At 37.7% G+C, this 25291-nt stretch overlaps 2 protein-coding genes across 2 annotated transcripts; both read left to right on the top strand.

Annotated features, from left to right (window-relative positions):
* The first annotated feature begins 220 nt into the window (after positions 1–220).
* On the top strand, positions 221–1607 carry LOC113519370 (uncharacterized). Its single transcript, XM_031908618.2, has one exon. The coding sequence runs from the start codon at positions 221–223 to the stop codon at positions 1442–1444; it is 1224 nt and encodes a 407-aa protein (XP_031764478.2). The 3' UTR covers positions 1445–1607.
* A 3145-nt stretch (positions 1608–4752) lies between these two features.
* Positions 4753–25291, top strand: LOC113519369 (protein takeout-like). Its single transcript, XM_026904430.3, has 6 exons — positions 4753–4929; positions 18204–18296; positions 21852–21999; positions 22992–23125; positions 23638–23803; positions 24170–25291. The coding sequence occupies exons 1-6, from the start codon at positions 4860–4862 to the stop codon at positions 24306–24308; spliced, it is 750 nt and encodes a 249-aa protein (XP_026760231.2). The 5' UTR covers positions 4753–4859; the 3' UTR covers positions 24309–25291.

The raw sequence follows: 25291 nt of genomic DNA, 5'->3' as shown, positions 1-25291 counted from the left end.
ATGGCGCTGTTTACTACTATTCGGAATTATCTGTCCTACATATATTAATAAAATAAATTCTTTTGTAATCATTCTTCAATAAATAAATATTTTATAGCTTAACTATAACAGTATCGTTAATTTATTATTTTTTTTTATTTTTATACACAAAACAGGCATAAAGGAACAAAGTATGAGTACACGCATTGTTACCATGGCAACGTTTACTTATAACAACAAAATGTCTAAACATAATATATCTGTTCACAAGCCTATTTACGATATATTTTCTAGACGATCCAATATAGATCAACTCGATAATAAAGAGAGACCATTTGGTAAAAGAGTTACACCAAAAAAGTTGGTAATCTCTAAGAAAATTCATTCGTACCATTCCAAAAATGGTAAAAGTTGTTCCACCGGTATCATAAATGATAAAAGTAAGTCCACAGTGATTAGACCGAAGAAAACAACAAAATCTGATGTGCGTATTCATCAAAAGTCAAGCGAAAGGGACTCGTTTGATATTTGTAAGAGATGTGGCGATGCCAATGCTGAACACAAACTCGATTTTAATTCTCATAACGTTAATAATAATTTAGAACATGCTTCTGTCTCAAGATTCAATCCGCATCCTAAACCAAACACATCGAAACCAAAATTAAATAATCCATCATTCGATGAAAGATCAAATCATCGAATTAAAAGATCAAAATCACTAAAACAATGTTACAGAAATGACAATTTCAAACCATCGTCTGAATCAGTTGGTGAAATTGAAACCGCCATGAAAAGAACATCACTGGATACGATTAAAGAAATACCTGAAATTATTAGATCAGTGATTACAGAGGATGAAGCAAGTGATGTTTCAGACATATTCAACATCGATACAAACTCGGAAGTACTTGGATATTTGGACGTAAACGACGAAGCAAGTATAAAGAAATTAAAAGAATTCAGAGATAAAAACTATTTTGAGTGTCATTCAGCTAAATCTAGAATTGAAAGTAAAGTAAGCGTTACTAGTCTAACCGATCACAAATGCACATACAGATTCTATTTAAATGATCGTTTATTCCCTATACCAATAAGCACTGACCACCAAAACAATATAAGATGCGTCGAATGCCATCTACCAATGGATGTGAAGAATAAAGTTGATAATAAAATAAACGGCGCAATACAAGCGAAAGTGAAAGTGGGAGATGTTACACGAGACACAGTACTATTTCTACCGATCAAAGATCATCTAATAATAAAAGAGAGAAAGAAAGAGAAGAAAAAAGAAGACGATCTCTTCTATTTTGGTGTTGTAAAGTTGAGTTGTGATGGTAATTCTATTTTTAATCCAAACACTCCTTCCAATTCTTTAGCGTTGAGATACCAGAAGGGTTATAAAGAATACAGGAATCGTGTTTATAGATTTGAAAACGTAGACCAAGGAGATGTTATTGTTATTTAATGTATATTACCTATGAATAAATATGCTTTAAAATAATTACATTTTTATAAATAAAAAACTAAATTTTGACTTTGTGTGGAACCATTCAGATACTAGTCTTTATACGACAATATCACGTAACGTACGAAAATAAATTTAACACTTCGTTTCATAAATAATTTAAAATTGTATTTTACAAAAAAATCCGATTTCAATTGTGACCAGTTATTTTTATTTGAAAACTAAACTACTAAATCGATTTTTATAAAATTTCTATGAAACAAACCTGAAAGATCAAAAAGTAATTTGCAAAATCGATAAGAGTTTACAAACAAAAAAAAATACGTCCGAAATAAGAACCTCTTTTCTTTTTGAAGTTGGTTGATAAATTTAACAGTCCGACAATCTGCACAACGGTTGTAGGCAAGATAGAGGAAAAAAATACCACGCGGACGATCACCTAGTCGATGGTCGGACCAAGTAACCGCCGTTACGAGACTATCAATTGCAGCTGCCCTGCGAGAGGCTGAAGAACGCGCAAAATGTAACATCATAAGAGAAGCAACAGACACTTTTCAAGGACACGACCTTCAGTAATGAAGTGGACGAAGAGAGAGAGAAATTTTAAGATTTCCTTCCTAAAAAACGGCGACCGCATTCGTGATCCAGTTAATATGAGACCAAAACAAAGGAAAGCCTATCGAAAGAGACAATAATAAATATTGGCTCAGAAATTAAAATGGCATATAAAGTATTACATATACAGAAAATAAGGATGAAATATGATGCATCTTTATAAATAATGTTGAAAAACATTTCCTTGTACGTAAATACAAAACCTGATTTCGGACAATACAATTATTCTCTGCTCTTTACTCGTTTGCACTTTAACGTCATCGTAACATTTCCAATAAGGTAATACAAATTAATTTTTTTATACCACTGTGGTGGCTAACAAGCATACGGCTCACCTATGGTAAGCGGTTACCGTAGCCTATGAACGCCTGCAATACCAGAGGTATTTTTTTTTAATAGGTAAAGATGTAATGGTAACCCCACCCGCGCTATCGGTATACACCGGCGGGGCACCAGTGAAGGATGATAGGTGAGGATGAAGCAGGTCAGTTAGCCCATCGTGACGAATTCAACAAGAGTTGTTCACAATGGTTTCCAGGGGGATCCACGTGGAGGACGACCTAATAAGGCCTATTGCTAGCAATGGGGCTGTCAAACTCCATTACTAACAATCCCTTTCCCCCCTAGCAGAGGTATTACGCGCGCGTTGCCGACCCTGAAGAATCCTTTTTACCCCTCTTTTGAAGAATCCCATGCTGTATTCTCTGTATTTGTTTGCTCAGAAGTCCTCTGTAAATGTTCCTCTCTCCTATTCATTTTTTAATATGTCCTCTACGACATCATCATCTTCTTACCCTTTTTTCAAACATTTGGGGTCGGCGTAATATGTTTTTGTCTATATTTTTTTTTATATATATTAAAAAAAAGCAAACAAGCTAACAGCCCACCTGATGGAAAGTGGTAACCGTCGCTTTTAGACATGAGCAGTGCCATGGACATAACAGAGTGTACTGTTTCGCCCATGATACCACCCATGCGTTGCCATTCCTGAGGACTCAGGTGTTATTCCTCTGTACCCTGTAAATTCACGCCATATCCCATCCTTCAAACCGAAACACAGCCATACAAACACAACTGCTTCACGGTTGAAACACGAATGGGACAGAGGTACTCAAGCAATCGACTTTTGTAAGTCTCCCTCTGGTAGATTCTGTATTTTTTTTCGACTTCTACAGTTTTATTATATGTATAGATAATAGTATATATAATAATTAAGTCTTCACTAATTGTATGATTGTTACCTTAGTATAAATTAACACTTACACTGTTGAGAGCTGTACACGCCTCTAACTAACATGGTCGTCTATCCTCAAGCTGATTTATAGCATTGTACTTAATGTGTTTAATTATTGTGAACATGATATTGGTGTATCTCTTATAAATAAATAAAATAAATGTATGTTTAATGTATTCTTACAAAGTATCCTCAGCGATTCGTTTTTATAGACCATTCATAGCGAGGCTAAACCAAAATATTCCCTCTAGTTATCACGTTTACGCAATTTATCGTTTGAATTTGTGCATCAGTACACTTAAAGGTTTTATTAAAGGATTTATTGGTAAAGCTTAGGTCACACTAATAAACGTAACCTCAGTAGAATTAGTTTTATACCCAACAATATTTGTTATGTGACAGGAAATGGCAAATAAAGTGATGGCCTATTTATGGAAAGTGGTAATTGTTGCTTTTAAATATGCACCATGGATAGCAGAGATTTTTTTCTTAATTTTTATGCAACTTAGAATGGCAAACAAGCTGACGGTTCACTTGATGGAAGGCAGTAACCGTCGCCTATAAACATGAGCAGTACCATGGACATAACAGAGTGTAGTGTTTCGCCCATGATACCTCCCCATGCGTTGCCATTCCTGAGGACTCAGGTGTTATTCCTCTGTACCCTGTAAATTCACGCCATATCCCACCCTTCATACCGAAACACAGCCATGCAAACACAACTGCTTCACGGTAGAAACACGAATCGGACAGAAGTGCCCAACCAAGCGACTTTTGTACAAAGTCTTCCTCTGGTAAATAATAATAATAAGTCCCATTTCTGTCCATTTAGTAATTTTAAATACATTAGTGTTTTTTTCCAAGTTGACCCTACACTAATTTTGTCACTATTGTTTTGTTTATTATTATTTGTTTATTATTATTTGTTTATTATTATTTGTTGATTATTATTTGTTTATTATTATTTGTTTATTATTATTATATTTTTATTATAATAGCTTTTTCTCCACTTCAGTGGTCCCCAAGGGTAAAAGCCTCCTGCATCTTTTTCCACTTCTCCTTATCTGTAGCAATATTTGTCCAGTTTTTTCCTGCTGTCTTTATTATGTCATCAGCCCATCTCTGTCTTTGCCTTCCAACACTTCTCTTTCCTGCTGGACTTCGACATTTTGTTGTATGGACAAACCTTGAGAAGGTGGACCTTTTATCTTTGTAGCTCGCTACATATAACGGTCACAACCTGCCCATTTCTTCACTTCTGTTTCATACTATACTAAAGAGCATTTGTTATTTTGGTTTTCTACCTAATATCTGTTCTTGTTTTCTGTATTCTTATTAGATTTAAGATACTTCTTTCCATCGCATTACTATATTATTACCCACCCCTAATACCAGCTCGTCTGAAGCTACAACAGCCGGTCCAACGCAATCCCACACATAAATAACAGAGGAGAGATTTCGCGCGGTTCAGTTTCACACGAACCACGACCGCGTACTGACCTCCCGCCGAGGCGCTGTGAACTCTTTAGCCAATATTAACTTTTTAATTTCAAACCTGTGCGCAAGATGTTTTTGAATTGTATATTTTTAATTTTGACATACACGTGTTGTGTTGCGACCGCGGCGAATGATTTGCGTAAGTTAATTTGATTGCTGTAATATTGCTTCGCTGAGTCGACTACTCGATTGATTATTATGTTTACCCCTTAAATTATATAGATAGAGTGTCTCCATACAAATGCTTTGAGAAAAACTAGTCAATTTGTTCATACAATTTCGGGTGATAAATAGTTATGTGTGATTCCTTTATAACTTGTATATTTATTTTGTCTTATAATTTTTGCATCTTTTTTAATGAGTAAAAACTCATTTTATTTATTAAATAATTAAATATAGATACGTCAAGATACATTGTATGCCTAAGTATATAGAACACTGATAAAAAAACGAGTCAGTTTAACAATTAGCTGACAAAAAGTTGACTCGTTTTTGAGGCTCGATGCTCTATCTATGTACATAATGTAAGACATAATAATATTTAAATAGGGCTAATGAATTGCTTCAACCAATGCCTTTATTAATATAATAAAATTAAAACAAGAAAACGTCTGTGCATGGGAGATGTCTAATAAAAAATAAAATGAGGGTTATTAATAGAACCAATAGGGGGGAAGGGATTGCTAGTAATGGGGTCTAATAGCCCCATTACTAGCAATATATGCTCTCAGGTTGAACCTCCACGCGGTTCCTCCTGGAAACCAATCTTGTCGAATTCATCATGGTGGGCTAACTGACCTGCATTCATTCTCACCTATCATCTTACACTGGTGCCCCGCCGGTGTATACTAATAGCGCGGGCGGGATTACCATTCCATTTTCACCCATTAAAAAAGAAATAGAACCAATAGAATTTTGTCTGACTGTATGTATGTTCGTTTCGATAGCGCAGACACTACTGTACCGAATTGGATGCAGTTCCCACAGTCATATTCCTGAAAGTTTAACTTAAAACCTGGTGATTGTTTGTTTGTAACACTTTATTTGTACAGTAAAGTCTTAAATTATAGAATAAAGAGTTGTTAAGAAAGAATTAATACTATGGCGGATTTATCCCATAAAAGGGATTTGTTTCTATCAACCTTTGAGCGTATGTTGGTATATGTTTTACATCGATACGTCATCTACAAGTGGTTTGTTTCATTCGTTTTAAATTCGATATCCACGCTTAAGAAATACCAGGTAAAAAACTAGGATCCCAAAAACCAGAGGGAGACTTTGTACAAAAGTCGTTTGCTTAGGCACCTCTGTCCCATTCGAGTTCCTACTCTGTTATGTATTTTTGTACTGCTCATGTCTAGGCGACGGTTACCACTTTCCATCATGCCCCATGCGTTGCCATTCCTGAGGACACAGATGTTATTTTTCTGTACCCTGTATGGTAAATTCACTGCCATATCCCACCCTTCAAACCGAAACGCAGCCATGCAAACACAACTGCTTCACGGTTAAAACACGAATGGGACAGAGGTACCCGAGCAATCGAAGGGTGGGATATGGCGTGAATTTACTAGGAGGAATAACACCCGAGTCCTCAGGAATGACAACGCATGGGCGGTGCTGGTGCTCCACCAGCGTATCCCGTTAGCGCAGGCGGGGTTACCATACCATTTTCAACCATCAAAAAAAAAATACGCCGATTGCAATAATTGAGATAAGGACAGGAAGACGATGTTTCTTGGATATAGTCTGTGTTGTGTTTGGGTCGATTATTCGTTTGTTTGTTTGCTCATTAAGTTCAGTTAAAACTGGTCATAAACGTTACGCGCCAAGGGCGGTGCAGCGGCGCGATGGCCGCATGTAAATCGTCACATTGTTTGACCACTTGTCGCCATTCTGGCCACGATCAACCTTGACTGGATCCATCGGCCCCGACGAACGTGGTATGCGGTATGTTTATTGTTGTGGTTTAAACATAAAATCGATAAATTAATAGACCTCGCCCGGTGGTTATTCACCGAAAACGTTGTTCGAATCTTGCGGACGCGTTGTCAATTTAAATTGCCGAGTAACTTTTTTTATGCAACAAAAAAACAAACGTAAATTAATGAATGGCAAACGAGCTTACGGCCTACACTCAGATAACATTCTCAAGTGATCCATTTGAAATTCACCAGAGGGAGACTTTGTACAAAAGTCGATTGCTTGGTCACCTCTGTCCCACTCGTGTTTCAACCGTGAAGCAGTTGTGTTTGCATGGCTGTGTTTCGGTTTGAAGGGTGGGATATGACGTGAATTTACTGGATACGGAGGAATAACACCTGAGTCCTCAGGGAATGGCAACGCATGGGAGTATCATGGGCGAAACAGTATACTCTGTTATGTCCATGGTACTGCTCATGTCTATAGGCGACGGTTACCACTTTCCATCAGGTGGGCCGTCAGCTTGTTTGCCATTCTAAGTTGTATAAAAAAAAATTAATTTGAAAAATTTATTGCTTAAATTTAGCACTTGATCTTGGAACTCCCAAACTGTAGTCAAGCGATGTCCAACTATATATTTTTTTAATGGGTGATAATGGAATAGTATACCCCACCCGCGCTATCGGTATACACCGGCGAGGCACCAGTGAAGGATGATAGGTGAGGATGAAGCAAGTCAGTTAGCCCATCGTGACGAATTCAACAAGAAATGTTCACGATGGTTTCCGGGGGGAACCACGTGGAGGTCGACTTAATAGGCCATATTGCTAGCAATGGGGCTGTCAAACTCCATTGCTAACAATCCCTTTCTCCCCATGTCCGACTATATTGTCGCCGTACGACAATAATACGTATATATATTCTTTATTGCACTTGTAAATTACATTGTTAATGCATTTATAAATATTGTGAGCAAGGGTGGACTTATCTCTGACAGAGATCTCTTCCAGTCAACCCGATGCAGTTAGAAAGCATGTTGTTAGCGGGCAGCTGAAGTGCTACAACTATTAATATATACATAAATAGTGTAGAGGGAACTCGAGCTCAAACTTCGATTTCCCTTAGTCGCCCCTTACGACACCCACGGGAAAGGAAGGGATGGCCTATTTTACGCCACCACAAGCTATGCTAAGGATCACACGACCTTTATACTAATATTTACTTACTCTGTATGTACTTCATATGTATAAAGTTTCACTGCGCATTCAAGTTTAAATAAATAAATATTTATTTATTTACTTTTCATAATGCTATGTGTTAATTAATATAATAATAAATTCTTTATTATTATAATTGCCTTATTTCTCTACCGGTACAAAGCCTTGAAAGTGCAACAACCTAATCGGCTTAAACATTGTTTACCATTCATAATTGTTGTTATTTTAAACTGGAGCCCTTATTTCGTCATGTTTGTCTTTCTGTCATAGCAATACAGTTTAAGTTGAGCACGATTTTGCAACACGAGCTGCTAACGAAAACGAACGACTAAAAATCAGATTTGAAAGATGCTCAAATTGATTCCATTTTATGATAATGGAGCGTTGGTTTTCGACTTACTTCAAAAATAAAATTCTAACTTGTACTGCATTTATGTGTCCGCGGAACTGAAATAATATTTTTTTAATATTTCACCAGAGGGAGACTTTGTACAAAAGTCGATTGCTTGGGTACCTTTGTCCCATTCGTGTTTCAACCGTGAAGCAGTTGTTGCATGGCTGTGTTTCGGTTTGAAGGGTGGGATATGGCGTGAATTTACTGGGTACAGAGGAATAACATCTGAGTCCTTAGGAATGGCAACGCATGGGGGGTATCATGGGCGAAACAGTATACTCTGTTATGTCCATGGTACTGCTCATGTCTATAGGCGACGGTTACCACTTTCCATCACGTGGACCGTCAGGTTGTTTGCCATTCTAAATTGTGTAAAAAAATATCTTTGTCAAATGTCGTGAATAAAAAAATGTTAATTCATAAAAAACGTTGGTTAGTTAATCAAAATTATTTTGTTTAATTCCGCTTCCGTTAGTATGCGTGCGACTGCCAACACTCGAAGATTGACCACTATTATTATTAGCAGAAGTTCTACAACCATCCATACTAGTCATCAATCTCCGACAGCCATTTCGTCCACGCACATTTTGCAAAAAATAATTCTTATCAAACAACCAGTGATATTTATAGTGGAAGTCCGCAAAATAACATCTAATTCAGTAAAATTATCTACAACAAGCGAATATTGTTCGCACTAGTACCATAGTGCAAAAAGTGTGCGCTAAAAAACGTCTTTAATAAAAAGAAAAAAAAACTCAAATGCCAATGCTTACGTACGCTTACGTCGATGGAGAGTGAAAGCGTAAAATTGCGCAAGCATGTTACACTTTACCGCAGATATGAAATAAATAGATGAATCCTTGGACAAGTACGAAAATAATAATACATAATATTATTATTATTACTCCTCTCCATCCAATGGTTGCCTGCAAGAGATCGCTTTTAGCGATAAAGTCGCCCATTGTTCTCTCATTGTGATTATTTCTTGTAATTGTTTATATCTATAATAAGTTTACTATTGTAATCTTATGGAGGAAACAATAAAGAGTATCTATCTATCTATCATTTTTTTATACAACTTAGAATGACAATCAAGCTGACGGCCCACCTGATGGAAAGTGGTAACCGTCGCCTGTAGACATGAGCAGTGCCATGGACATAACAGAGTATACTGTTTCGCCCATGATACCCCCCATGCGTTGCCATTCCTGAGGGCTCAGGTGTTATTTCTCCGTACCCAGTAAATTCACGCCATATCCCTCCGTTCAAACCGAAACACAGTCACTGTGTTTCAGAAGATAAAATTTCATAATCTTCTAGATCGTAGGAGACTTAAATAAAATACCGTTCAAAAGTGCATTGAAATATTTTAATATTTTGGATCAAAAATCGACTATCAAGATCTTCAATTTTAAGATCGATATTTATATATTAGAGCGATCCAAAGATCGATGCAATAATTAAAGAAAACCAATTTCGATTGTAGCGAAACCAGTTATTTTTATTTTAAAACTAACCTTCTGAACCAATTTTGATAAAACCCCCATGGGATCGATTTGTATATCCTGTAATATATAATACAATACAAAATTTTACAAGTCGTTTTAGAACTGACGGAGATATGAGGGAACAAATATATACAAACGAATTGATATTGAACTGAAATATCGATCTAAAAATTGAGATCTTTGATTTTTAGATCGATATTCTTAAAATAAATCGATCTAAGGATCAATACAAATATTAACTGATTGTGATTATTCTATATATTATGTTACTCTCTGTGTGGTTTACTTTTTGAACCGACTTCAAAAAAGGTGAACGTTCTCAATTCGATTGTCGTTTTAATGTTTATTACCTCAGAATTTCGTTAATTAAAAACCTATCGATATAAGATCGATATCTTTTTTTATACTTTCAGATTCAAAAATTTAAATAAGTTCAGTGGATTGTTTTTTCAATAAAAAATAATTATTTTGGCACAACTGAAGTCGGTGTTTTTTTTTTCAACATCCAGAAAGTCAAAAGAAGTGGTGACGCAGTATAATCTTACGCCACTAGTATGTTTTTTTTTAATTGAAAGAACCATGCGAGAACGAGTATTCGCTATGCTTAGTCTAACTCCGCCTTTATTCTCGTTTACATAATGAATGCTATCAACGCACAAAAGGTCAGCATGGTGAAAGATGTCCGGCGACTTTTGTTCCAGAACATACGACGAAGGTTGAAAACATCATGTGCCTATTGCGAGTCGAGAAATTTTTCCACATATATTTTTTCGCAAATGTATTGCAATACTGCACACGTTATGCGCCCTGGTGTTGCTCAAACTTGCCGGGGGGACATTCAACTGAATAGGGTTGTCACTCGATTATTAATATGTGTGAATTAAGCGTGAATGCACTCGTTGTGTTTGCCCCGGTGTCGAATGGACCAACCCTTCCTTTCCCGTGGGTATCGTTTTTTTATATAACTTAGAATGGCAAACAAGCTGATGGAAAGTGGTAACCGTCGCCTATAGACATGAGTACTACCATGGACGTAATAGAGTATACTGTTTCGCCCATGATACCCCCCATGCGTTGCCATTCCTGAGGACTCAGATGTTATTCCTCTGTACCCTGTAAATTCACGCTATATCCCACCCTTCAAACCGAAACACAGCCATGCAAATACAACTGCTTCACGGTTGAAACACGAATGGGACAGAGGTGTCCAAGCAATCGACTTTTGTACAAAGTCTCCCTCTGATTACTAAACCTATTTTGATAAACTTTGTGTGTGTGTTGTCTACCCACTCTGTAAGTATATGTTTTTAGATGAAAAAGGATTTCCAAAATCGATTTATAACTGACCAAGTTATGAGGTAACATTAAAAAAAACTAAATGAGAACCTCCTTTTTTCTAAATTGGTTGAAAATATAACAAACCGAATTTTAACAACCGGTTTTCAAGTTTCTTATTTTAATAATTTTTACACTCGACTTAGGTGGCAACCCTAACTGTGACGATGACCGGTGAAGGTCGTACGACGCCATGTTACACAAACACGTGACGATGCGTACCAAGCTTTAGGGTTCCGTAGGCGAGCCAGAAGATACCTTAATACACCCTTTTTGTAGAACCCCATTCTGTAATTTCGGCAGAGAGCCCATTTTACAGCCTGAGCATTCACAAGTGAAAACTTCTCTGAAAGCCACTATTTAGATTCTAGGACGCGAGAATGGTGAACGATGTGACGATAAAAGGTGGCCTTTTTTTTGATGGGTGAAAATGGTGTGGTAACCCCGCCTGTGCTAACAGGATACGCTGGCGGAGCACCAGTGAAGAGTGATAGATGAGAATGAAAACAGGCCAGTTGGCCCATCATGGTGAATTCATCAGGAATTAACCGTGATAGTTTCCAGGGAGAACCGCGAGGAGGTCGACCTGGTTGGGTGTATTGTTCGAGAGATTCTCAGTCTCCATTACTAACAATCCCTTTCCCCCCGATAAAAGATGGCTATGGGCATCATTTTGAAAAACTCCTCAGAACACAATCCGTTTTACAAGCTGTAGAGCATACAAGGGAAGCAAAGTCTCATCTTAGGGTAAAGAACTCGACAGCGCCTGTGAGCTTGGGATCGTAGACAATTCTCATAGCCCGTCTTTGTACCGAGTCGAGAGGACTAAGGTATGGTGAGATAATACTCACCAATTTTTATAATATATAACAACTTTTATAATATAATTGAGTTTTAAAAACAAGTAGACAAACAAATATTTTGTTATATGTATATATATTTATATCATGACGCTTGGTAACGGGACTCACACAAGATGCGCGCGCAGGTCGCGCAGGCGCTTTGTGATTGTTGGCTGCGCGCGAATCCCGCGCACGCGCCAGTGACTCGAGTGTTTTGTCAACTTGGACAATTTAAAAATTTATTTGTTTTGTAGTAAAATAATTATTGTTTTTTTTTTTTTTTTTAATTATTGATTAAATTAATTTACAAGATGAACCCAACTATCATTCCTACAAAGGTATCCAGGAGCTCCGACCCATAGGTGAGAGCAATACTCCATGAAGGACTGGACTTGTGACTTGTACAACAAATAGTCTTTGGCTCCTTGTATCTTTTTTTAATTGTAATGATTTAGTAATTACGCACTTTATATACTGGTTCGCGCGAGTGAAACCGCGGGAAATAGTTATTTTATGAGGAACCGCAGACGTAATATGGTAATATTTTATAATGTGCTCAGTATTGTAACTAGGCAGATGGCTTTTGCAGCCGGGTTCGTTGTTCGGTAACGCCCTTCCGAGACTTCCGTAATGACATTTAACTCATAAAGACATAAGAATTAAACGCAATGTCAGGGTACAATGCAATCTTTTAGGAAGCTACCTTTAAAATGGAAGTATTTTCTCAATTCGTCCGTATTTTTTTTTTTATATTATCGTTTCCATTACAAAACGTAAACTTTTTTTAATGCAACTTAGAATGGCAAACAAGCTGACGGCTCACCTGATGGAAAGTAGTAACCGTCGCCTATAGACATGAGCACTATGGACATAACAGAGTATACTGTTTAGCCCATGATATCCCCCATGCGTTGCCATTCCTGAGGACTCAGGTGTTATTCCTCTGTACTCTGTAAATTCACGCCATATCCCACCCTTCAAACCGAAACACAGCCATGCAAACACAACTGCTTCACGGTAGAAACACGAATGGGACAGAGGTACCAGGTAAACTTGAAAGGGATTGTTAGTAAACAGCCTAAGTGGCTCCATTGCAAGCAATATATCCTATCAGGTCGACCTCTACGCGGTTCTCCCTAGAAACAGTCGTGGTTAATTCTTGTTGAATCCATCACGATGGGCTAATTTAAGACCTGTTTTTTTTTTTTATCTGAAAGGATATACTTACAAATTTTAACAAAATCGGTTCAATTTTTTAGTTATTAAATCAATTTTGTTTAGTAATCATTCATTCTGACTCGTTCCTTCGAGCCCTCTCGCTCCCGCCACTCAGCACGTATAACACGTCGTCTCTTTATATATAGTTTTAAAATAATAAATATTCAATAATACCAAGTGCCTTTGGACTTTACATCCACTACAACCTGCATACCATAGTAAGGTATATAAATACTATACAAATTTATCTCGTCTTTCCACAATTGTAGTACGATTTATTTTTTATGGAACACTATTTTAATACATACAAGTGTATTTCATAAAATTTTGGTATGTTTTGAAATAATTTTAATAAATCATAGGATAAACAGAGTAGATTATAAATTAAATTTTTCATGTTTAAACTTTCTTTCCTATATTTTCTTACCTTTCCTATCGAATAAGGAGCAAATGTAATTTTTATTATTTGTTTTTTTAGTTTTTAGTTATACTTTCTTACAACTGTAAGAAAACTAAACTACTTTTAATTTATTGGGAGTTAACATAGATTTAGACAATGCATACTGACCACCTCGTAACGGTGATGTAACGAATTTTAACATTGTAGTAACTGCAATTATTCTGATACACGTATCTGTATGGGGGGAATGGGATTGTTAGTAATGAGGTCAAATAGCCACATTACTAGCAATATACCCCGTCAGGTCGACCTCCACGTGGTTCGCCCTGGAAACAATCGTGACTAATTCTAGTTTAATTCGTCAATATGGGCTAACTGACCTACTTTCATCTTCATCTGTCATCACTCACTGGTGCCCCGTCAGCGTATCCCATTGCTAGCAATATACCCAACCAGGTCGACCTCCTCGCGGTCCCCCCTGGAAACTATCATGGTTAATTCCTGATTAATTCATCATGATGGGCTAACTGGCCTGTTTTCATTCTCATCTATCACTCTTCACTGGTGCTCCGCCAGCGTATACCAATAGCGCAGACGGGGTTACCATTATCACCCATTAAAAAAAAAACACGTATCTGTATAAGCTACGTAGGCGGTGTGTTAGGGTAACATGTTCATTCGATCCTATACCGTAACCATTGCGTGGCGGTTACGTAAACCGGAAAATGCGTGTGTTGATTACAACTGTGCGCGTTTGCGCTTAAATATGGGTATTAGTTCTTGGCGATATTAAATTCTTGTTTTTTTTTATACAACATAGAATGGCAAACAAGCTGACGGCCCACCTGATGGAAAGTGGTAACCGTCGCCTATAGACATGAGCAGTATTATGGACATAACAGAGTATACTACTCGTATTTCGCCCATGATACCCCCCATGCGTTACCATTCCTGAGGACTCAGGTGTTATTCCTCTGTACCCTGTAAATTCACTGCCATATCCCACCCATCCAAACCGAAACACAGACATGCAAACACAACTGTTTTACAGTTGAAACACGAATGGGACAGAGGTACCCAAGCAAATTCGTAGTAAATTGACTGTCTGCTTCGGCAGATTCACAGGTATTGTCGTCGTATCAGCTGTTAATTGCCAACTGCTGAGCGAAGACCTTCTATTGGGGAGCTTTGCTTATAGTTACCATGCTTGGTAGGAGAGTTAGCAGTTGCAACTTTTTTCAATGGGTGGAAATGGTATGGTAACCCTGCCTGTGCTATTGGTTTACACAGGCGGGGCACCAGTAAGGGAAGGCACCAGAAAACAGGTCAGTTAGCCCATTGTGACGCTAAATAAAGAATTAATCAAAATGGTTTCAAGGGGAACCGCGTGGAGGTCGAGCTCATAGGGTATTATACTAGCTATACAGTTGTTAGATCCTCAATACTAACAATCTCTTCTCCCCCTCCCTCTACTGGAGCGGTTTGCCAAAAGTTGTCATGCTTGGCAGGAGGATTGGCAATCGTAATTAGACTTTGGTAATATTTTAAGAAGGATTGAGAAGGGAGAGCTGCCCATATCTTGACCATTTAGTTCCCTTAGACGTCTCTTGCGACACAGAGGGAAAAGGAAGGAGTGGCCCATTTTATGCTGGGATCATACGACGCCATAGATATATTTTCATACAAACTTTAACTTGACAAACTTTAACGATAACTCGACAAGTATTTTTTCTTAACTTTATATAAATAAAAGTTGATTGCAGAATGTTTGTATTACTTAATTTATTCACTTAAAAACGGCTGCATTTATTTGACAAATTATTTTTTAATATATTTATAATTGAACAAATTTTGTATGCAAAAAAAAAATGTTTACAAAAGTCGTACGTAAAAGTGAATAAATTTGGTTAAAAATATCTCCAAGTAAGAAAGCGAATGAGACAAAAGACAGTAGGGAAATAATTGAAAAACATTTTATTTTATTACATGATTGTACTATAAAGGGAAGATTTGATCTCAATTACTTTATTAGGGGAAACGGTGTAAAGCCAGGGCGGACAACTAGTCCTCAATTAATACATATAAAATTAAGATATTTTCTGGTGCGTCTTGTAAAATGCTGTCCGTGTTACTTAGGACATATCGGTTGTCAGCCGCGATTATGTTTCCGCAGGCTTACTACTCGGAGCCAACAGCCTCTCGACCTTGTAACGGTTCTAGCGGCTCGGTATTATGACTTCTGTTCATTTGTGTAATCTATAGTTGTTTTGAAACTGACTATATGCCATCTATGCTAAGTGACATCACGTCGCTTGCAGAAATTGCAGTTATTTATTGACTAGTTCCAACGACCTTGGTGATTAAAATAGATATAGTAATACGATATATTACGATACTCAGCAGAGCTTTACAGAAATGCCGTACCCACTACACGTTTTAGGATATTTATTAATCCATTTTAATAAATATATATATGATTTAAGATGTTTTTTTATGCAACTTAGAATGGCAAACGGGCGGACGGCCCATCTGATGGAAAGTGGTAACCGTCACCTATAGACATGAGCAGTACCATGGACATAACAGAGTATACTGTTTCGTTCCCCTTGCATTGCCATTCCTGAGGACTCAGGTGTTATTCCTCTGTACCCTGTAAATTCACTGTCATATCCCACCCTTCAAACCGAAACACAGCCATGCAAACACAACTGCTTCACGGTAGAAACACGAATGGGATAGAGATGCCAAAAAAATCGACTTTTGTACAATGTCGACGTTGGTAAACATAAATGTGCTCAAAATAAACCTTCAAATGTGACAAAATCAGTTATTCTGATTTAAAAACTAAACTGCTCAGCCAATTTTGATAACATTTCAATGGAACCAAGCATCATCTTCTTACCCTTATCCCAATTATTATTTGTGGTCGGCGTAATATGGTTTTATCCATATTACTAAAGGATTTGGCTTATAGTTTTACAACCGGCCGCCTGCCTGACGTCAACCCTCTTTTGTACATCAACCTTTAACTGTCCACTGCTGAACTAAACTTCCCCCTTGGGGGGTTTTGCCAGTAATTGCCATGTTTGGGAGATGGATTGGCAACCGCAGTTAGGTTTTAGAGATGTTTTGTTGTTGCCCTGTCCCACCCTTCAAATCGAAACAGAACAGCCTTTTTTTTATACAATTCAGAATGGCAAACAAGCTGACGGCCCACCTGATGGAAAGTGGCAACCGTCGCCTATAGATATGAGCAATACCATGGACATAACAGAGTATACTGTTTCGCCCATGATACCCCCCATGCGTTGCCATTCCTGAGGACTCAGGTGTTATTCCCTGAGGAAGGTTTGAAAGGTGGGATATAGCGTAAATTTACAGGGTACAGATACCCGAAACTGCTTCACGGTACAAACACGAATGGGACAGAGCAAGCAATCGACTTGTACAAAGTCTCCCAAAAACACATAAGACGGGTAGTACAACAGTACACATGCATTGTAGTACGTCAGTCAACTGTCCAATTCTAAACATAGGACCCATAAGCAGGATTTTACCAGTAGTTGCCAATCTTGGCAGGCGGGTTGGCAACCGCAGTTTGGCTTTTGGTGATATTTTAAAAGGAACGCTACTGCCTATCCACAATAAGCTCCCTTAGTCGCCTCTTACGACACCCACGGGAAAGAAAGATATGGCCTATTCGGTGCCGGGACCTACACGTCTATACATATGCATAATATGTATGAAGCGAAAGGGGGAAAGAGATTGTTAGTAATCGGGTCTAACTGACCTATTGCTAGCAATACACCCTATCAGGTCAACCTCCCCGCGGTTCCCCTTAGCGCAGGCGGGGTTACCATTCCATTATCACCCATTGAAAAAAAAAACTATATGAAGTTTAAACAGTCGCCCTCTGGTGATGATCTACGTTACTTGTCCAATCTAATCACGTTTGCGACCTATAAATACGATTACTACATAGTCATTGATCAGTATCGCTTTACTCTCGGAACACGTTTTTACTAACTATATTTACATAAATACATTATATGTAGTTGGTATGTTCTTACCTCAATAAGACTTTAATTAATTTGTCAACATTATTTTAAGTGTAATATTGTATACAGACAATATATATGTATCTTTACCAGAGGGAGACTTTGTACAAAAGTCGATTGCTTTGGTACCTCTGTGCCATTCGTGTTTCTACCGTGAAGCAGTTGTGTTTGCATGGCTGTGTTTCGGTTTGAAGGATAGGATATGACAGTGAATTTACGGGGTACAGAGGAATAACACCTGAGTCCTCAGGAAGCAACGCATGGGGGGGTATCATGGGCGAAACAGTATACTCTGTTATGTGCATGGTACTGCTCATGTCTATAGGCGACGTTTACCACTTTTCAATAGGTGAGCCGTCAGCTTGTTTGCCATTCTAAGTTGCATAATTTAAACTATAGCCGGGAACAACCTCCCCGAGTACTTGCACCCTTCTACCTTCGCAATGTATACCTGATCGTTATTTTTTCTTCTGTTGCTGTCCTTCGTCAATTAATAACATACCTTTTTTCTGTTTCAGCGGATAACTTCCAGCGATGCCGACAAAAGGACACGAAATTGAACGACTGTCTCAAGTCGGCTGTTCCCGATGCCCTTAGGAAGATGAAGGAAGGTGAGGTTGAGTTAATATATCATATATCATCCACTGTTATCCCATCATAGTCCTTCAAGATACTCCTTAGTGACCAAGCATGAAACATAGTGTCTTCAGTATTACTGGACTTGTGGCAAGTTTGTTTTGGATCATTTATTACTGGATATTCTTTCCCCCGCGAAAAAATACACTCAAATTGGTAATACTTTCTTTTTTTTAATCTTCCACATCGATAATTCTCAGCACAGCTTGACCTTTTCACTAGTTCATATATAGGCAATTACTTCGTATTCCGTGGTAAATTATTTTTTCCTGTAATAGTATTGAGATATTGTATTATTCTTCACTTGCATAACATTTCCATCGATCACGTCGGGGTCACCAAATATATCCTATAAGATCCTAAAAGATCAATATCCAAGGAATATGGCTAACTATTAAAGGAATTCACCGTTTGGTTGCGGGATAAAATGGGCCACTCTTAACTTTTTCGTAGGTGTCGTAAAAGGCGACTGAGGGATGGGCAGTAGCGTCTGTCTTAAAACATCACCAAAACCTAACTGCGATTACTAACTTACATGCCGGGGGGGAAAGGGATTGTTAGTAATGGGGTAGTAATAGACAGTTAACGGCTGACATGATTAGAGGGAAGATTTTATCCAATTTTTTTTAAAAATCAATCGCGTCTCCGTATTTATGGAGCAGGCAGATCTCGTTTTCTCTCAAAATCATATGGTCAGATAGAATCGGCAACTTGTACAACGCTTCAGGGTTTTTAATACAATCTGGAGTGACCTGCATCATATTATCAGCTCGCTCCAAAAATTCATAGATATCTAAATATACTATAAATATTTATACATTCACGTAAATCTCTGAAAGCGCTCAACGGATTTCAACGAACTCTTGTCGATATATATTGTTTGCCCTAACTTGAGAGATAAGGTGAAGAACATCATTAGGTGAGATCGTGATCCATCGCGGGATATTTCAAAAGTAAAAAAAACGATAGTTTATGTCGTGATAAGAAAAAATGGACCTAATAGGTGGTGGTAGGAGGCAAAACGGTTACCGAATCCGATGTAGTGTATTCGATTCAATAGGTTTAAATGAAAATATAAACAAAGTAATAACTACCTCAACCTACCTAGACACTCAGACACTAAACATTCAGACATCAGATATTTAGCAACTGGACACTAAAACACTCAGATACTCAGACATTAGACACTCAGACACTAGACACTCAGATACTCTGACACTGGACACTCAGACACTAGACACTCAGACACTAGACACTCAGACACTAGATACTCAGACACTAACACTCAGACACTAGACACTCAGACACTAGATACTCAGACACACTGACACTAGACACTCAGACACTAGACACTCAGACACTAGACACTCAGACACTAGACACTCAGACACACTGACACTAGACACTCAGACACTAGACACTCAGACACTAGACACTCAGACACTAGACACTAGACACTCAGACACTAGACACTCAGATACACTAGACACTAGACACTCAGACACTAGACACTCAGACACTAGATACACTGACACTGACACTAGACACTCAGACACTAGACACTCAGACACTAGACACTCAGACACTAGACACTCAGACACTAGACACTCAGACACTAGACACTCAGACACTAGACACTCAGACACTAGACACTCAGACACTAGACACTCAGACACTAGACACTCAGAGACACTGACACTAGACACTCAGACACTAGACACTCAGACACTAGACACTCGGACACTAGACACTCAGACACTAGACACTAGACACTCAGACACTCAGACACTAGACACTCAGACACAAGACACTCAGACACTAGACACTCAGACACTAGACACTCAGACACTAGACACTAGACACTCAGACACTAGACACTCAGACACTAGACACTCAGACACTAGACACTCAGACACTAGACACTCAGACACTAGACACTCAGACACTAGACACTCAGACACTAGACACTCAGACACTCAGACACTCAGACACTAGACACTCAGACACTAGACACTCAGACACTAGACACTCAGACACTAGACACTCAGACACTAGACACTCAGACACTAGACACTCAGACACTAGACACTCAGACACTAGACACTCAGACACTAGACACTCAGACACTAGACACTCAGACACTAGACACTCAGACACTAGACACTCAGACACTAGACACTCAGACACTAGACACTCAGACACTAGACACTCAGACACTAGACAATCAGACACTCAGACACTAGACACTCAGACACTGGACACTCAGACACTGGACACTCAGGCACTGGACACTCAGACACTGGACACTCAGACACTGGACACTCAGACACTGGACACTCAGACACTGGACACTCAGACACTGGACACTCAGACACTGGACACTCAGACACTGGACACTCAGACACTGGACACTCAGACACTGGACACTCAGACACTGGACACTCAGACACTAGACACTCAGGCACTGGACACTCAGACACTAGACACTCAGACACTCAGACACTAGACACTAGACACTCAGACACCTACCTCGACAATAAGCAGTTTGCTGATGTCCACTAATTGTAAAAATAATAAATCGGCTAATACAAAGTATATCTGTGACGATTTCAACAAAACTTGCCTACAATTTTTTATTTTTTATTCTTTATTGTACACAAAAGTTTATTGAAATGGAGAAACAAACATACTAGTACACAAAGGCGAGCTTATCTCCAATAGAGATTTCTTCCAGCAAACCCAATATGAGAAAAACTGACAGTTTATTTTTAACCGACTTAAAAGAACGAGGTTCACAATTCGATTGTTTTTTTTTATGTTTGTTACCTCATAACTCCGTCAGTTGTAAACGGAAAGGATATACTTACAGTTTTTTTTCTTTAATGGACAATTTATCAAAATTAATTCAGTAGTTTAGTTTTTAAATCGAAATAATTGGATTTGTTTTTTGGGGAACACAGTTATAAATTATAGATAGATAGATAGATAGATAATTTATTTGCATTACTTACTTACAGCACACAAATAATAATAGACATAAATGCACAGTAAAAAAAAGAAAAAAAAGATACATGTAAAAAATAATAAAAAAAAATGCATAAAATTTATATATAAAATAATATGTTTAAAAAGTAACATTTTTTTTAATTATCATTAAGTGATATCAAAATATACATTTTTTTTTTGATGGGTGAAAATGGTATGGTAACCCCGCCTGCGCTAACGGGATACGCTGGCGGAGCACCAGTGAAGGGTGATAGATGAGAATGAAAACAGACCAGTTAGCCCATCATGATGAATTCATCGGGAATTAACCATGATAGTTTCCAGGGGGAACTGCGAGGACGTCGATCTGGTTGGGTATATTGCTAGCAATGGGATTTTCAGTCTCCATTACTAACAATCCCTTTTCCCCCTATACTATTTATTAGGTATCTACCAAAACCTATAAATGTCTGCCTTACTACGTAACTAGGACTCTCGTAGTGTCAAAAGTCAACAATCATCAACATGTACATGATGATTTCCAGGTATCCCATCCCTGGCGGTGCCTTCCATGGAGCCACTCAAGGTTTCCGCTATAAACATCGAGTCCGGCGCTGGGCCGGTGGTCATCACGCAAAACTACAGAAATATCAAACTTTATGGACTCACGGACACCATACTAACGACCTACAAGTAAGTCGACTGGTTCTTTTTTTATACAACTTAGAATGGCAAACAAGCTGACCGCCCACCTAATGGAAAGTGGTAACCGTCTCCTATAGACATGAGCAGTACCATGGACATAACAGAGTATACTGTTTCGCCCATGACACCCCCCATGCGTTGCCATTCCTGAGGACTAAGGTGTTATTCCTCTGTACCTAGTAAATTCACGCCATATCCCACCCTTCAAACCGAAACACAGCCACGCAATCACAACTGCTTCACGGTTGAAACACGAATGGGACAGAGGTACCTAAGCAACCGACATAGCACCATGACTTCTCACTTCTAGGCATGAGTTATCTCTACAGAAGACGAAAATTGTCTACAGAAGAGAAATATTAGGCTGATCAGTGACACTTGACGTGTGGTCCCGGCATATGATACGCCACTCCTTTATATCCTGTGGGTGTCGTAAGAGGCGACTAAGGGAGGACGAGAGATGGGCAACAGCGTCCTTCTTTAAACATCTCCAAAGTGTAATAACGGTTGCTAACCCGCTTGCCATGCGTGGCAACTACTCGCAAAACCCCCCAAGGGGAAGGCTTTTTTTATGGGTGAAAATGATATGGTAACCCCGCCTGCGCTAACGGGATACGCTGGCGGTGCACCAGTGAAGAGTGATAGATGAGAATGAAAACAAGCCAGTTAGCCCATCATGATGAATTCATCAGGAATTAACCATGATAGTTTCCAGGGAGAACCGCGAGGAGCTCGAGCTGGTTGGGTATATTGCTAGCAATGGGATTCTCAGTCTCCATTACTAAAAATCCCTTTCTCCCCAAGGGGAAGGCTTATGTTTGACAGTGAATAGTTAACGGTTGATACAAAAATACTATATACATAGTACATAATAAATAAAGAAATAAAACGTTGGGCTAAAAAGTGAATATTCGGATATTAATACGATGGATTACTGCAGTGGACATATTTTATTTATGTATTTCTCAATTCGTTTTCAGGGCCGATCTCAAACATCACCGTCTCCGCACCGACTCACTTACACCAAAGATGGAGTTCATAGCGGACTACGTGATGAAGGGCAGGATCCTGGTGCTACCTATCCAGGGGAAAGGGATTGCTAATATTACTATGCGTGAGTGTTTATGTGAAAAACGCCATCTAGTTGTCAAAGATTAATAAAAGTTTTAACTACTTAATCACAGATGGCGCTAGTAGTAAGTAGTAATACGGCGAAATGGTCTCTGGTTTTCAAGGGAACGGTTAATAACAATTAAAAATATTTTCATTTTTAAAAGAAGCCTTTATAATTGTTTTGAAACAAAACGTTTATTTCTAAGAGCGTTAAATATTTTGAACATACTACTAGCCCAGTAGTCGAGTTCAAAATATATGCTCATTTTTAGACGCACGTTTCTTTAGAAAAAATGTTTAATGACATCATCAAAGCACTGTCTTATAATGATCCTAATCAATGTGGTTTCACTTTATCAATGCTATAACAATTTCACTAATGACTGCAGTATCTTACAATTGGTTAATTCTTATTATTTACACAGTAAGTTATAAATTTCCTGCAATATAAAATAAATCAGAAAAAATATGTAATATGTGACTTTACCTAATCGAAAATATTTTATTTTACAGTGAATTTGGTAGTAAAACACGACTTAATAGGCGAGCCGGTGACCCGCGACGGGGTCACATACATGCACATGCGAGACTACAGGGTCAAGTTTATACCGCAACGAGTTCTGCTGCACTTCTCCAACTTGTTCAATGGGGACAAGCGGCTCGGAGACCAAATGAACGCGTAAGTTCTTACACAATATAATAGAATGGGACAAAATGGAAAAGAATGGGATGGGTTGTTATTGAATGAAATGATATGCGATGGGATAGTATGGAATGAATAGGTAAGGAAGGAATATTATAGTTAGGTAGACAGTTACATTTTATTGTTTTCTCCAAAACATTACAGTAGTAAACTTATCATAGACACAAACAATGGGATGTTGTTATGAAATGTTACAAAATAGAAGCAATATTACAGCACTGGGCTGTATATCCAACCAATGATATTTACATGGACCATGTCGACTCTGTGATCAATCAGAATGATGTGCTCACATGTCGTGCTGTAATAACAAAAAAACATAAAATGTGTTTATAATTCCAGCTTCCTCAACGAAAACTCGGAGCTAGTCTTCAATGAATTAAAGGAATCGTACGAGAAGAGCCTAAGCTCTGTATTCCAGGACGTCACAAATAAAATATTCGACAAAGTTCCCATGAACAAGATTTTCCTTGAAGATTAATTTGTGATTATTATTGTTAAATACCAAACTGCATTACCAAGGGCATCGCTACGCGGTTATCAGTAACAATACAATACAATGCAGTTAACATTAAGACGTACCAAAAGTAACTTGTTTTACTGCCATTATTTCCGTATTAGACATTTTTCGTCTTACGTCTTGTTTAGTCGTATTTCTTTATACCATAAAAAGCGAAAAATGAACTCAAACTCTACATCGATTTAGTGTTAAATATGAAATTACCTGATGTTGTTATTTTTAATAACTAGTGATATAATGGATAGCGAGTGATGACGATGATATTCACGGAAATGGATATTCGGGGAACGTACTTTTCAGGAATGTAGTTTGAGGAATTGAAATATAATGGATCATATACCTAGATGTAGAATTTTTTGTACATGTAATTGATAAAATAGAGGTAACTTACAACCCTAATCGTCAGTAAAATGTATGAATATTTTATAATGAAGGGATCAAAAATAGTTACAGTACTTAGAGATATTATTTTCTTAGATTTACTTATTTCATTAAAATCTTTATTTTATTTTTATGTATTGTCAGTATTATAATCTACGAAGAATACTTAATTTTTTGTAATAAAATAATATTACAAAATAATCCCATTTGTTACTTTTGAAATAACATTATGTAGATACTGAAAACATATATGTTTAAAACAGTAAAAAATTAACCATTTTGATTGAACCTTTTCAAAATGCTCTTTGTTATATATTTCCCGAAATGTCTATTTCCCTAAATCTCTTCTCTAAAATGTACTTCTAATATGTACACTGTGATGTTTGTAGTGAAATCTAGCGATTAGAACTTGGTCGTGGTGTTATAAAAAAAAACAATAGGTTAATATAATTTATAAGTAACAAAGTACCTATGTATAAGTAGTATTAATTTATTAAGGCTGCTTTAATTAGTATTAAATATTTTGTACAATAAATTTGAACAATAAATACTATAACAATAAA

Source organism: Galleria mellonella, unplaced genomic scaffold (assembly GCF_026898425.1).
Source record: "Galleria mellonella isolate WM207_F2 unplaced genomic scaffold, CSIRO_AGI_GalMel_v1 utg3070, whole genome shotgun sequence".
Taxonomy (NCBI): domain Eukaryota; kingdom Metazoa; phylum Arthropoda; class Insecta; order Lepidoptera; family Pyralidae; genus Galleria; species Galleria mellonella.
The sequence above is the reverse complement of the archived record's forward strand: the minus strand, read 5'-3'. Positions and strand labels throughout refer to the sequence as shown.